This window comes from Haemaphysalis longicornis, unplaced genomic scaffold (assembly GCF_048455015.1).
Source record: "Haemaphysalis longicornis isolate Haplotype H1 unplaced genomic scaffold, Haemaphysalis longicornis Haplotype H1 scaffold_2, whole genome shotgun sequence".
NCBI classification, from domain to species: domain Eukaryota; kingdom Metazoa; phylum Arthropoda; class Arachnida; order Ixodida; family Ixodidae; genus Haemaphysalis; species Haemaphysalis longicornis.
The window spans coordinates 247,576,520-247,591,623 of NW_027526295.1; the positions used below are offsets into that span (position 1 = coordinate 247,576,520).

The 15,104-nt window shown below is 50.9% G+C and overlaps 1 protein-coding gene across 2 annotated transcripts in view; it reads right to left on the reverse strand.

The window, feature by feature from the left end:
- Tup (LIM1_Isl and LIM2_Isl domain-containing protein tup) overlaps positions 1 to 15,104 on the reverse strand; it is a 144,229-nt gene that overhangs the window by 82,265 nt on the left and 46,860 nt on the right. For both annotated transcript variants that reach the window (XM_077700074.1, XM_077700073.1), the window contains exon 2: positions 2,432 to 2,657. In XM_077700074.1, the coding sequence (XP_077556200.1) occupies positions 2,432 to 2,657 (226 nt within the window). The remainder of the gene's footprint in view (positions 1 to 2,431; positions 2,658 to 15,104) is intronic.

A 15,104-nucleotide genomic window follows, 5' to 3' on the forward strand; every position in this document is an offset into this window, starting at 1 on the left:
TAAGATTAGAATTCAATGGCACTCTTCCATTCTTGTTGCAAGAGTGGAACGCAGTTCTGTGGACGCAGTTTGAGACGCACTTTGCAAGTATTTGGTGATGAATTAGCAGGGTACGTTTCTCTACATCAGTTTCATCGTCCTCCACGGCGTTGACAGTGCCGGCTGCGAGGGTAGCGACGTAGCAACTAAAACAGTGGGTATACCGAGCCGTCGTTTTCCTATCCGGCAGATCTTATTTCGTGGTCATCAGGCTACTCCACTGTGTCATGGGCATTAAAGCCACGTGGGGAGCACCCCTGGAGACCGCAACTCAAAAAGAGGAAACGAGATGTGACAACCGAGGGCACAGCCCAGCACCCTTCCGGTGACGTCACACACAGGTGGCGCCACGGCATGTCCTCGAGGCCAGCACTCCGGCATTGAGGATTGGCATTGTGCTCACTGCGCAGGAGTATCCCCGCAGGTGGAACGGAGGGACGGAGAGGTTGCGCTTTCGGGCGAAGAAGCTCGACGCAGCTTCTGCAAAGTGGAAGCGGATTTAAGCTGCCCAACTCGACGGTTGTGGGAGCGAAGGCTTTTTGCGCGCGGTGCTAGCGATGGGCAGGGCCGTTCGCTACTGCTCTGGGCGCGTCCGCTGTCTTGCGTACGCTTATCTCTGCGAGGAGAGGTTCACCGGCGGTCGATCGGTCTGTCGGGCGCCCCGTCTCCCGTCCGTATATACCTTGGCAGCTTTGAGGAGACAGAGGGAGGGGGGGCGTACAGAAACCGGCCGAAGCTCTCTGTCCATCACGGCGTCGTCCACCGAGCGCAGCAGGAGAAACAAAACAGGGCAAGCAGCAGAGTTCGGCGACGACAATTAGCCATGCCGGAGCCGGCGGTGCGGCGACGTGGCGTCGTCGGTCCGGCCATTAGCGCTATGGGGACGCCCAACTGTCGCGGACTGTCCTAGGCCGAGCGGAGCGGGTCCTAAATGGCCGGCTCTGCAGCCGTTGCGGTCCCCCTGGCCGTGCACGGCGCACTATACCACTGCAAGTGCCGGTGTGGTGTGCAGGAGGAGTCGATGGCGCGGCCGATAGGGCATTAGGAATTCCGCGCGCTCGGCGGGCCCTGATAAGCCCCGTGCCGTGCCCGCTTGGCTTTCCGGTCGCGCCTTCGGGGGGCGCCAAGCGCTCGCGCCGTCGCCGCCGACGTCCCGCCGATGATGCGTGATCCCGCCGCGAGGCGCCTGTCTCGTTTTCACCCGCTTTGTCTTCTCTCCGATAGCATACACGCATCGGACGCCGTCTGTGCCACCGGGATTTCCCGACCTTACTTACGAGCGATTACGTAACTCAGCCTGCTCTCGATTCCAAAATGAACGCTCACTATACGCACAGCACTGGAAAGTGCTGCTTAAACTAACACGTGTTCTTATACCGCGCGTCCCGATGTCGGTCCATTGCAGATGTTACATCCCGCCTCCGTGGAAAATCGGCAGGAAGTTCTGTTTGCGAGCTCGTGCACAGAAACACAGTGCTTTTGCCGTTTTCCTCAGCCGCCCTCTTGCTCTCCGCAATGAAGCACGAGCTGCACTACAGGCGTTCAACTACTAAGATTGCATCAAAACAAAATTTCTCGGGGCACTATACAAGTCCACCCGCCGACACACCATCCACGCTATTTTATCGTCCCTAATCCATCTTAATCATCCTGAATACCACCTCAATCTACCATAATTCACCCAAATCTTACATTACTAACCATTACTACCGATAATTAATCAATCATTATTAACTTTGGCAATCGATAATAATCTCTCACACATGGCTGCGTGGTGCGGTTCACGGCTGGCCTTACCGTTCGTACCGACGTCAGGTTCATTGAAGGTCGCCTACGTATGAGACGTATTGATTGATTTTGAGTTTTAACACGCCGACGCAACGCAGGCGATGAGGCGCGCCGTAGTGGAGGGCTGCGGATTAATTTTGACCACCTGGGCATCTTTAACGTGCGCGAAATCTTGAACGCACGGGCGTTTTTGCTTTTCGCCTCCATCAGAAAAGCGGACACCGCGGCCGGGAATCGAACCCGCATAATCGTGCTCAGCAGCACAACGCCTTAGCCACTGAGCCACCGCGGCGGGTTGAGACATATATATATATATATATATATATATATATATAAGGCTTGCGAGATGATTTAACTCCTGTTAAGAAAGCGCAGAAACACTGAAGGTATAGTTGAGGACGCTCTATGTGTTTCATTTTCTACTACGTCCTTGTTTTCGCGCCTTTTAAGGTGAGATTATAAAGACAGTGTTTTTTATTATATCAAAGGCCTCCAGCGAATGAGAGTACAATGTCTTTTCCAGCATATTAAAGGTCTCGCGCGAATGAAGCACGCAGCTACGATGCATGCGGAGGTATAGTAGCACCAGTGACTGGGCACTGACCGGACGTAGTCGCGCTTGCAGTAGGTCTTTCCGTCGCGCACGAAGCAGGTGCAGGTCTCGTCCAGGAACTGGTGGCAGTCGGCGCACTTGAGGCAGGCCGCGTGCCACTCCAGGTCTGGTGCCACGCGCAGGATGTACTGGTCGCGGATGGGCGCCCCACACCCGGCGCACACTCGACGCCCTCCGCGGCAGCCGGACGTCGCCTTGTCCGAGGCCGACACGCACACTGCGGGGGCGGGGAGAACAGTACGGTCACGTCGCGTCACTGCTCCACAGCAACTACCTCTTACTGTACACTGCACGATACACAAGTGAACAAGACCCCACTTCAGACGCGTGGAGGACACGCCCGAATACGACGGTTCCTGAACACTGCATGCGGCCCTTTCACCGCGAATAATTTGTGTTTTACGCACCTTGTGAGATCTCCGATTACAAAACTTTTGTAGATCCGACTATCCCAACATTTACGTGCCATTGTACTGGACAACTGCATTTTCTGCATTAGCGGCCGATCTTGTCTATAATTCGTGTCAGGCGGTGCAGCATAAGTGGGACAAGGCCAGCACATAGCATCGCGAAGTTGTCCTAGTAAGAGCAGTACCACCGGGGGCGAGCCTATGCTTCTCGTGTCGGTACACTACCCTCTAGTAAAGGTTCTGTCCCTCGAATTCTTATGATTGGATTCCACATCTTAGGTCACTAAATTTGTTGGAGCTATCATAGTGGGAGGGGACTTCCACGCCACCAACTCTCTTTGGGCCTACTTTTACACTCATGCGCAAGACAAGTTCTTCGAACAGGCACTTGAATTTAGCCCCTACACCTAAGGGATGAACCTGGCGTCTTTACCGGCATAGGCCTTTATTCTAAAAAAAGTGACACAACCAAGCGCCTAACTCTCATCACTCGTGGCGTTCCTCAAGGCACAAGCTCAGCTCAAATTCTGTTCCAATCCATGAAGAAGGTTGCACGAATGCTCGAGCAAGACACCGCCGCTCGGTGTCTTGTCGGTGTCGGAAACTTCAGGCTGCGACATTCAACCTTGAACGCTTCTTAACTCACATTCTCACTTCCAATTACGACCATCACCAACTAAAACGGAGATCCTCAATGTTGACGACAAGAATGGCACAAATTCAGACCAGGTCATTTCCATCCAGATCGGGAAAACCCTATTCCCACAATGGCACCATCCGTCTCCTCGGCCTGCCCACTAGCAGTTGCAATGACCCCCGTGAATGGATCCTTAATCTGAAAAAATTACACCCAGTTTCCCCCGCTGTGAAATCTACTGAAACAGCGGAGCTGTGTCTTGTCTTTACGAAGAGTCCATTTAGCGTCGGCCTCTTTCGTGCGGGTAATGTTAGAGCCGTCATATCGGCTGATTATCATATAATTTGTTTCGGGATAGTTACGGTAAAACAACAGTTACAGCCGTTTTCTGTAACCATACTCCCTCCATAGATGACCATGTACTAACAGCAGACAGTAACGCTATAACGCTTACAACTTTACTAAAATTCAGCATGATAGTAGAGTCGTCTTAGGGGCTAATTATGATCTAATTTGTTTGGGATGCTTTCTGTAAGACAAGAGTTAGATCCGTTTTCGGTTCTATACTCCCTCAAGTAGATGGCTATGCTTCATTGCGCAACAGGCAATGTGGGAAAGCCAGCTTACACATGCAATGCTCACACTGGTATTTTTGAAGTTGGCTTCACTTCTGAACATAAATGCATTGCCGGGAAGACATATTCTAGGGCATTAGAAGCCGTCTTGTATCAAAACGTGAAGGCCTTAGTATTTGTTTTTTTTTTTTTTTTTTTTTTTCATACTGGGAACCGGTTTTTGCGCGGTGGAGAAACCTTCTTTGGAGGGAGCGTGACACGATACCAGCAGAGGCTGACATCAAGACCAGGGTTAAAACAGCTTCGCTGTTAGAAACTTGGCGCAACACCATGTATGCCACCACCCGCCTTTCCAATAGGATTGGTGGCGCTTGTCAACAATTCTTGTACTATGCCTGCTCGTGCAGTAGCACACTGGCACTTTGCTTACGGCATTCCGGTGTATACGACCTATACCCAGTTCACGTAAAAAGCCTCCATATAATAAGCGGCACCTTCTCCGTACAATCAGTTGATGCACTCATCGAAGAGACCAAGCTACATCGTCAGGGACATCTTAAGCAGTCCACCAAGGCAAATTATAGGCTCATGGGACAACATGGACAGTCAGTAAATTTGACCCCGCTAGTTACCTATTTTCCCATCCACCCTGTAAGCGGCCCACGAAAGGCGTCCCTCGGCACCACCTTATACCTCGGTGGCAGGCGACAGCACGTGAGGTATACGTTCGTACCATCCAGAACGACAATATTGTGACCGAAGTCGACATTTTCGCGAACGCCGCCGCGCGCGGCACTGAGGCTGAAATTGTGTGGACACCTTCGGACGCCCCCTTGTTAAACGGTTCCCGACAGATCTCCAATACTTATGGGCCTAGCTGAGGAAACCGAACTCATGAGTGTCTGGACGCTGTCCACTCCATCCGCGACAATTGTGACTCTCTGTCAGCCCGGAGGTTTCGCCTCATGAGGGACTTTCACGTCGCCCTTAAAGAATTGAACAGAAGCTTTTCACCTAATTATACGGTCACGAGTACTGTGTACGTCATCCGAGGCCTTCAACTGGGAGGCATCACCTTCCGCATCGTCTTTACCCAGAGACACGCCTGGGGCGCATGGCCGCCATATGGCTCATATACCGCCGCATGGGAGGAGACTCGACACAGACTCAGTCCAGTTTCCGGTTCCGCATTGCAACACCCACCACGACCAGGACGGCGAATTTGAAAAAATTCAAGGCACAGGGCCGCAATAGGCTGCAAGATGCCACCCTTGTGGGCGTCCTAAGCTTACTCAAGACGCTCACACGCTCTGGGTAGGTGATAACTAATAACACCTATACCAACACGGTACTATCTCATCATGTAGTACACGCATGGGCTGAGTCGCGGAGCTGGTTCGCACACTGATTTGTCTGGACTGAGTTATAATTTTGCGATCAATTCCCGACGACCCGTCGGCAGGACAATCAGCCGACTGATTTTGTCGGTGGTTAGGCGAGCCGTGTAGTTGTCGAAGTCAAGCCAGTGGCGTTCCCAAGGGGGGGGTGGGGGGGAGGCGAAGGGGGTGGTCGCCCCCCCCCCCCCCAAAGAGGTCCTCAGTTTCTTATTTTTAGTTTTTTTAAGCATTCCACTTGCGCGAAGTTAAATCCCAGCGGGTTGCACTGCATACGCGCACACGCCCCCATGGTTATCACCACTTCAGCAGAATTGGCGCAAGGAGGGGAGCGATTCTTTATTCGCCTCGCCCCCCCCCCCCCCAAAAAAAAAAAAAATCGCCCCCCCCCCCCCCCAAAACCGCTCTCTGGGACCGCTACTGAGTCAAGCCAATAAGAAAAAAACTCTCCTCGTTACAAGCAACGCCACGAAATCCACACGGAGGATGAAGAAAAACAAAGAGCAGTCTTGAATTGATTTTAACAGCGGAGCTGTTTCACAAGCCGTAAGTTAGCCGTTGCAGGGAAAAATACAAAGAGAATGCCGAGCGCTCGTGAGCACGGGCCTCGCGACGACCGCCGAGCGTCCCCGGCACGAGCAGTGTCATTAGAAAAGGAAACGGCACAAACCCCTAGGGGCGAGAAAATGGCTAGCGCTTGTGAGCGCGTTCTCGCGGCGACCGCTGAGTCCCCGGCTCGCGCAGTGGCTCTAGCAAAAAAAAGAAAAGGAAGAACCTCCAGAGCTAATGTTGAAGTTGAAAAGACAGTCCGCTTGGGATGGGAGAGGTCGCCGCGGCCCCTGCATTGTCTACAAGCCACTATGGATAATTTGAGACATGGGTTCGAGTGTGTCACTCCTTCCCGAGATGACTTGAGATCCCGTCACCGCTGCCTCGAGGCGATGACGAAGAGCTGGTGGAAGTCTACATTGCCGAGTATGACTGTGCATCCACCATTCCCCGCGAAGAAGAGGACGACCTCTTCGATGCATATGGCAACGATTACTAGCGCCGAAACTATGCAAATAAACAATGATACTGAAACTAACTATGCATGTGCCCGGCAATGCTCACCTCCAACGGCTTAGCCATTGTCTTGCGCGTCAGTGCAAGCTTCCCTGAATTTCTTTTCTGGTAAATAAATTGGCCTAAATGAACCCAGTGTGATCGAAACATGGCCTAGACACTCCAGACTTTAATTTGCACAAGTAATCATACAATGTTTAGAAATAACTTTAGCGTCCCTTTAAGTCTGCTTGCGTGCTTCGAAGGCAAAAAGTTGGCGATGCTTATCAAAGACATGTCTGCTGCTACACCGTGTTTGCGTCTCTTCGCCTTGATTTCTTCATCTTATGGTGCCAATTACTTCCACAGGCATACTTGCGACATTTCACGCCCCATTTCCCAGAATCATAATTATGCGTGGCTGGCGTGCATTTGTTCCACTCGCGTGCCGTCATGTTTGCCTGTCACGTGATATGATATCAGCAACGCACGCGCGATATGACGTCAGCGATGCACACGCTAACACTTGTTCCACAGCTGCAATGGTGCTGAGGTGGCACGTGGGTCAGCCCTCGGCTCTTACTCCGAAGACCTGGGTCCGATTCGCATACAAACTCAAAGGTGTTTTTGACCTACTCTCTGCAGCGGCAGCCATTTTCTGTGCCAGGCAGTAACGACAACGCCGGTTTTTCGCACAATGGGTCACTTAAGGCTTCCCCTTAACAAAAGGAGCAGACATTATCGTCGTTCGCGTTGTTGGCACTTGTCTAAACTATGTCGCCACATAATGGCTATCACTGCCTGCATGACGAGAGGGAGAGAGAGAGAGAGAGAGAGAGAGAGAGAGAGAGAGAGAGAGAGAGAGAGAGAGAGAGAGAGAGAGAGAGAGAGCTACTATCTTTGTCTCGATAAATCTCCCTTCATGTACTGCCCGCCGTACCGAGAAACGTATACGCTGCACTCCAGATCATTATCTAGTTTCTTGACAGCAAATTTTAAACACTAAACTAGGTTCTTACGGTCATGCTGACACTTGCACCTGCACATGCAGCGACTTCCAGCCGATTCGATGTGATAGAAGAGTACGTTGCTGGAAAATTATTTGTAGGATTTTTAGAGCAAAAGCTATATTAAAATGGCTCGTTCCTCGTAGTTCAGCCAAAGTCAAGCCAGCGCCTCGTGCGGTTGCGGAGTGAAAGCGTCTAATCGTTCGTTAGTTCGAATTAATGGAAGGGGTGCGGAAAGGGGGATATAAGTTCGACGGGGTCCATTGCGTGCATGTCAGCGGTTGGGAACTACTAGAAACGGACCTAATTACTCCAATATGTTCATGGCACGCGTAGAGCCAAACTTTATTGACGCTCAAAATTGAAAACCAGAACCGAACCGATATTTTACCTAATCTAAACTGGAACCCGAACCGTGATTTTTGTAGCACGCTGAACCCGAACCAAATTGAACCAAAAAGAAAATTGGCGCAGCCTGCACTAGTGATGCAAGGCTGGAAAAATAGTGTAACGTGGCGGCAGATGACACGAACCATGTAGCGATGAAGCGATGCATTTACATAATGGTGAAGAACTATTTACATCAAGCCATAGCCCAGCCCGGCCTGGCTGCGTCGCGTACACAGCCCTTCTTCGTCGTCATCCTTGGTGGTGGGCCATCGCGCAACGGGGATTGTCCCGTCCCGTGACATCACCTCCCCGGTCGATGACGACCGTCCCTGTCGGCGCCGAGGAAAATTGGAGATTGAAGGCGGATGAGTGCTGAAATGAAAAATGCAGTGACGAATCATTTGCCGCCACGGATGACGACGACGGCGTTGATAATGACTGGCCCAGCAAAAACAACGGCTTCAACCGCGGCGAAGCACCAAAGGTCCTCGAGCCACGTCGGACGGAAAGGTGGGGGAACACATGTCCGGCTTGTCTCGGCACGGCTAGTTTCGTCTGGTCTTCATTCGGGTCTTTCGGTCTGGGGAACACGGGGTGGGGGACATCGTCTTATTCTGGTCTCGACTGGGCTGGGGCGGCCCGGCGAGGCTTAGTTGTCCTTGGCGGCTGCGTCCACGCCGACGCGATGTGATGCTGGGGCCACGATGGGGATGAAGAACCCGCACACTCCACCAAATGTAATGTGGCGGCAGATGACACGAACCATGTAGCGATGAAGCGATGCATTTACATAATGGTGAAGAACTATTTACATCAAGTCATAACCCAGCCCGGCCTGGCTGCGCCGAGTACACAGCCCTTCTTCGTCGTCATCCTTGGTGGTGGGCCATCGCGCAACGGGGATTGTCCAGTCCCGTGACAAGGGGCTGCCAGCAGAGCTGGCAGCCCCCTTTTTTTTTTTATTTGAGACCCGGCTGTTGCACCCCACATTGATATCCGAACTTGCCGTTGAAACTTCTCCATGACTGGCAGGCCCGGATCGTTTTGTCCGCAGGCCTTCACATCTCTCCCAAAGTGGTGCACGTTAACGCGCGCTAAAACCGGCGGCAACCGACTTCGCGAAGTCGGCGTCTGTAGCGCGAGCTGTCCTGTGCTCCCGCCCGCTTCAGGTGCGGCCGCACGTGAACTGTTTTCTTGGTATTTTTTGCAAGCTTCTCACGTTACGCAATCCCGGGCAAGCCTGGATGACACCGGGCGCTCCTCACGAGGCGCACGCCCGCGTGGGCTCAGTATCTTCAGGGGCTCGGGCTGTCGGCGTCTCATGTCGTCGTCGTCGTCGTTCGTCGTCGTAGTCTCATGTGGTCAGGGTACTAAAGCACTCGTTTTCCAACGCTTCGCCCTAGAACGTAACGCGTACTATAAGAACACACCGAGACACTCGTTGTCCAATGCCTCGCGCTAGTACGTTTCATCTCCATGGGCAAAAATACGCACTAAAGCATCACACTGGGACACTCGTTTTTCGTCCGCGCTTGCTTGATTGCTCCTATTTCGCTCCGTAGTCGCTTTAACTTTAAATTTCCAGTTCCTTCGTGTCGAATTTCACGTCTACTCCCTCTTGGTAATTGGGATGTCGCGTATATCAGCCCGCGACGCGTGGCAAGAGTGAAACTTACAATCTTTCAATACACTTATACACTGCATGCTTCGCGCCTCCGCAGGTTTTACGTTAGTAGAGATGGCTCGGTTTTTTCGTGGTATTTTTTTTTTTTGGCGAACGCCACCGGACAAAGCGCAAGCCTAAACAGCGCTGCTGTTAAAAAGTAAATAACGTTTGCCAGTTCACGACGAAGCGGTTCGACCATCCGTTGCTGATATAGCATGTTCAGTGTCATTCGGAGATTTTTTTTTTCTTTCTGTACTATCAGCTTCGTGATCGTCCACGGACTTTTACCCCTTAGGTCAATCACAGCACTCACAACGCCCTACTTGTTCGTGGTCGCATATAGAGGGAAAAAAATCGCAGCAATGCTGAAATCGTATGTTGCTGCTAGTCACGCGTAGGCGAAATGTAGCACTCTCGGATGTGCGCAGGCGATATTAAACATACGGGTTGTGCTTCCATGCATAGGTCTCCCTGCGGCTATAAAAGCATTGTACATGAACACAAAATGAACGTTAAATTAATAAAACAATATACTGTTGCTAATTATCTTTCGTAATGTCCTACTTTTACACCTAGCACAAAAACAGAATTTTAACATTCACTTTTTCTGAACATGTTATGCTTTCTTGGCAGAGCAATGGAGTGTTAGCCCACTTAATAAATGGATGCATAAAACTTTAATTCTGTCAAAAAAGGGGCAAGGGACGGTTGGACGTCGGTCGAGGAGGGTGGCGAAATGACCATATGTTTCCAGCAACCTCTGAAGCCCTCTCGTCACGGCCCAAACTTGCACCGAAGGGTCGGTGCTGTGCATCGCGCCCTCCCACTCCTCTGAATCGGGTAATTGCTGACCTCTAGGAAGGATGTCGTCGGGACAGCCTTACAATATATGAGCTAAATCTAATCTTTCGGTTTTACATAGGGGACATTAGGATCGGTAAGCTTCTGGGTAAATCAATGATAATTTATATATGTTATGGATCGTGTTAGTTTAGCCTCCATTAACCTCCACTGGGCTTGCTGAATATTGTTGAGGGATTTATTAGGTGGGGGATTTTTGAGTTCTCTATAGGCGGTGATGTACAACTATTTCATAATACGTTTTCACGCGTTCCCTCGCCGATCTGAGGTAGAAGTCACCCACTTAAAATACAAATCGAATTCTCTTTCGCTGGGCGTGAAAGGCAGCTCCGTACCGAAGTTGCTTAGGTTCGTGGCAGCGCTATTCGCCTGCTGAGTCTATGCTTACACGCCCTGCATGAGACGTCAAAGCAATCATTACAGCAAAATAAACCATGACCTCGATTTATTTGAAAGAAATCGTCATCATCTACGCCCTATCTACGCCCACTGCAGTGCAAAGGCCTCTCCCGTAGATCTCCAATTATCCCGGTCCTGTGCTAACTGCGACCGATTTATCCCCGCAAACGTCTTGATCTCATCTGCTCATATAACCTTCTGCAGCCCCCTGCCACGCTTGCCTTCTCTAGGGATCCACTCTGTTACCCTTAATGACCAGCGGTTATCTTGCCTTCGCATTACATGCCCTGCCCACGTCCATTTCTTCTTAATTTCTACTAATATGTCCCCAACACGCGTTTGTTCCCTGACCCACTCCGCTCTTTTCTTGTCCCTTAATGTTACACCTATAATCTTCCGTAACTCTCTCTGTAAATCTTTGGTAACTCGCTCTACGCTATTCCGGCCACGCAGGACGTTTTCATCAAAAAAGGAAATAAGTCTTGATAAATCTTCAAGTTTGGCGTCTAGCCAGCGTCCGCGGTTGCATAACATAAAAAAAAAACAGATTCGCAGTGCGTACCTCCATGTTAGCAACCAAGAGGAACGGTAAAACGAGACTGCATGCAGCACTAAATCTCACAGTCGGAATTTATAGCGGTGGCTTTTTCGGTGGCTGCCAATCGCATAAAAATGTCCCCGTAACGTCATAACGATTGATTTTGATTTTTGATTGATTGCAGGGTTTAAAGCGTGACGCAACGCAGTCGATGAGGCGCGCCGTAGTGGAGCTAGGGCTCCGGATTAATTTTGACCACCTGGGGAACTTTAACGTGCGCCGAAATCTCGTACACACGGGTGTTTTTGCTTTTCGCCTCCATCCGAAAAGCGGCCGCCGCGGCCAGGAATCGTGCTCGTGCTCAGGAATCGTGCTCGTGCTCAGCAGCGCAACGCCTTAGCCACTGAGCCACCGCGGCGGGTAACGTCATAACGGCAGGGCAAGAAAGTGTCTGGTGAAAGGCAACAACTTCATTCATTTTCCCTAGTATGCATCCCATTGTTTAAAGTTGCCATTAAAATCGGCATCACTGCTATTAAAAAAAAAAGTTCCTGTGTTTTTGCAGCCGCCCCTTTCCATAGGGGCGATTTCCCGTGCAAGCTGGGTGAACTTCTTAAGCGTTGTAGTCCCACACAAGGGCCGAGCGCCAGGCCGGGGAGTCGCTTGTACCTATTTTACCGGTAGGTGCCCGGCGCCACCAAGGCACACGAATGCACATGGTGCCTTCCACAGCGACGTTGGACGCTCAATTCTCGCCACCGCCTGTGGCAGGACGTGCCACCAGACTCGTTCACCCCCGCCAATGGGGTCCCCGCCAGATGGACAAGGGTCAGGGGCCCCTCGCAAGAATAAAGGCAGCTTTCCAGGTGTGAAATCCCCTTTCAAGGGTCCGCACTCGACCAGGGACGCCTGTACCGATTAAAGAAACCGGTGGGTGCCCGGCGGTACCAGGATTCGAACCCAGTACCTCCCGAATACGAGGCGGGTGCTGTACGTCTGAGCCATCGCTATTTCCGATCCTATTCCCATCGCTAAGTCCGATCCAACACGAGGCGTGCCATGCATTAGTGTCGGAGGAGCCCATCTCTGGAAGGAAAACTTGACCTCGCAGCAGTCACTGGAATTCTCTGCGGAATGCTTGCTCGCTTGCTCTGCAGCCTGACCTTCATTTGCCAGCACGGTGCACTGCGTTGATTTTCTTCTGGGTGAACCTCCAAGCCCGAGAACGGGCAGAGTGAGGCGACGCTTCCCAAGTAGCTGACCCCTGAAGAACATGAGGATTTCTCCTCCCCCTCATCTCCAGCGAGAATGCCATGGTGCCCAAGCTTTTGCTCCCAAATTAATGCGTCTGCGACTCCGTGCATTCGTAAGAGCCGGCTCTGACACGCGCACGCACGCACACGCGCGCGCACGCATGCACGCTGATAAACACGTACTGTGCGTCTCGAAGAGCGGCCGAGGGTACATTCTTTGAAACACGAGGAATGGGAGCCGAGCTGCAGCCATGCATGCGCAACCGACCACTGCAGCTCGGACGTTCCGGTTTGCAGCGCAAGAGAGCGCACGCGGAAGTTGCAAAAAAAAAAAAAGAAAAAGAAAAACAACGAACGAATTAGAAGGCTTTCAGGTGCACCTGCACGCCGAGAGTACATCCAATGAAAACGACGCTGCTTACAGGTAGCAAGGTTAAAAATGCTATTATAAACGCATAACGTTAAGGGCCCCGTGTATCAAAAATACCGGCGTCGTCGGCCAAGGCGTTTACCGCGAGCGGAACATTCCATGGAGCCACCTTGCGGCGCCCACCGAAACCCCCTGATAGTAAGGCGCAACCCCTACAGATGGCGTGCAACCAAGAGTGGAAATGTTTGCACTCCTCAGATAGCTTCCATGCGATGGGAACAGGCCCGCTAACGCCATCGCGGCCCACGCATAAACACCAAGCTTAAAGGGGCCATTCGGACAAAATGTAAGTTTGGTTCATTCGAAAGGTTGCCTCGTTAGAATAACACTGACACCACTTTTAACGCAAACTTCACTCAAATAAGCTATATAATTCCGCCCAACAACCGTCCTCTATTTCTCATAACGCGCTACGCGCTAGGGAGGGGGGGAGCCCTGTAGCGACACCATCGCCATCGTCATCATGAGCGCCACAATCACCATCATGTTCGCGTTTAAATTTAATGCATGTTCTTTTTATAGCAGTGAGAACGGTGTGGTAAACAATGGAAGTTGCGAATGCACACGTAAACACAGAGAGAAACATAGAAGCACCAGTGCATACTGTGCGCACTATGCCGGTTATAAATGCACAGCCGCCCGGCGCGTTGAGCTTACACTGGCCAACTGGCATAAGCGACATTGACTCCTGTGACTCTGATTGTCGAGCATTTCCACTGTTTTACGAAACGAGAACTATCAATCGTAACAAACGTTATCCAGGCACAAATCCGGTCAAAAACAAAGCGTGGGTAAACAGTGGTCCTGAGTGAGGACTGACAACAAACAAGGCGCTCCACCGTTTTGCCGCAGCCCTAGTCTGCATACTTACGTTCGCTTCAGTACTGTCCCTGGATACGTCATCGCAGACGTCACGATACACGATTAATCTGGAGAATTAATATTATGACTTAAATTGTTTGGGGCCGGACAAGCTCTCAGGGCACTATGAAGCTCCAAATCTTTAAAAAAAAGAAGAAGAAACTTGTATTTCGTCTACATGGCTCCTTTAAGCGTCTTACAACCTTTTCAAGACGATAGTCTTTGTCGGGTATACTTAAACCCGGAAATTTTGTTCTGTCTATCTGTCTGCCTCTCGATGCAACCGTCCGGCCTTAAATTACGAGAATTCTTGAACGGGACGTTAATATAGCCGAAACCTTTCCGAACCACTGAAACTGGAAACATGCTTCATACTGGTCAACATTATTGAAAAGAAAAAAATTAGGCATTTTTGAAGTAAAACATCGATGCACAGGTGGTATTCGCTGTGCTCTTCTAATGGGAAATAAATGCTCCCTTCATATTTGCGATGGCAAATAAAATATAGTCGTTGAAACCCAAAAATAGAAAAAGAGCTCGCGCGCGAGCCTGGACCTCGCGGCAGTGTTCCAAGTTCAACAGTGACAAAAGGTTCCAGTGGATGGCACCAGCAGTGCAACGCGAAAAAATTGAATTGACTTTAGCAAACGTCCTCTCTGCGGACAGAGGGGACAAAATGCGATCGTTTTTCGAAAACATTTGCAGCGAAGTAAGCAGATACGTAGCCAGTTTTTTTTTTTTTTTTTTCCCCGTTCGATTTCGTTCCGCGAGCCTTGATTGATTAATTGTGGGCTTTAACACGCTGACGCCACACAAGCGATGAAGCGCGCCTTAGTGAAAGGCTCCGGCTTAATTTCGACCGTCTGGGGATCTTTAACGTGCGCTGAAATGTCGAACACACTGGCGTTTTTGGTTTTCGCCTCCATCAGAGAAGCGGCCGCCGCGGCCGGGAATCTAACCCGCGTCTTCGTTCCGCAAGCCTATTGGCCACGCAAAAGTGTAAATTTATGATGCTTCTAATGGGAAAGCGTTACTCGTCTAGGTTGCGAGAGTTCGCGCCCTGCCGGTGACCACGAAGGCTGTATACCCTGAAAGCAGGTGACCTCTCCCACCGGAACTGACGCCAGCGCCTACACCTACCACTCAGAGATTACGTCATCAAATTGAAAATTGGCCGCGCATCTGCTCGCGTCGCTGCA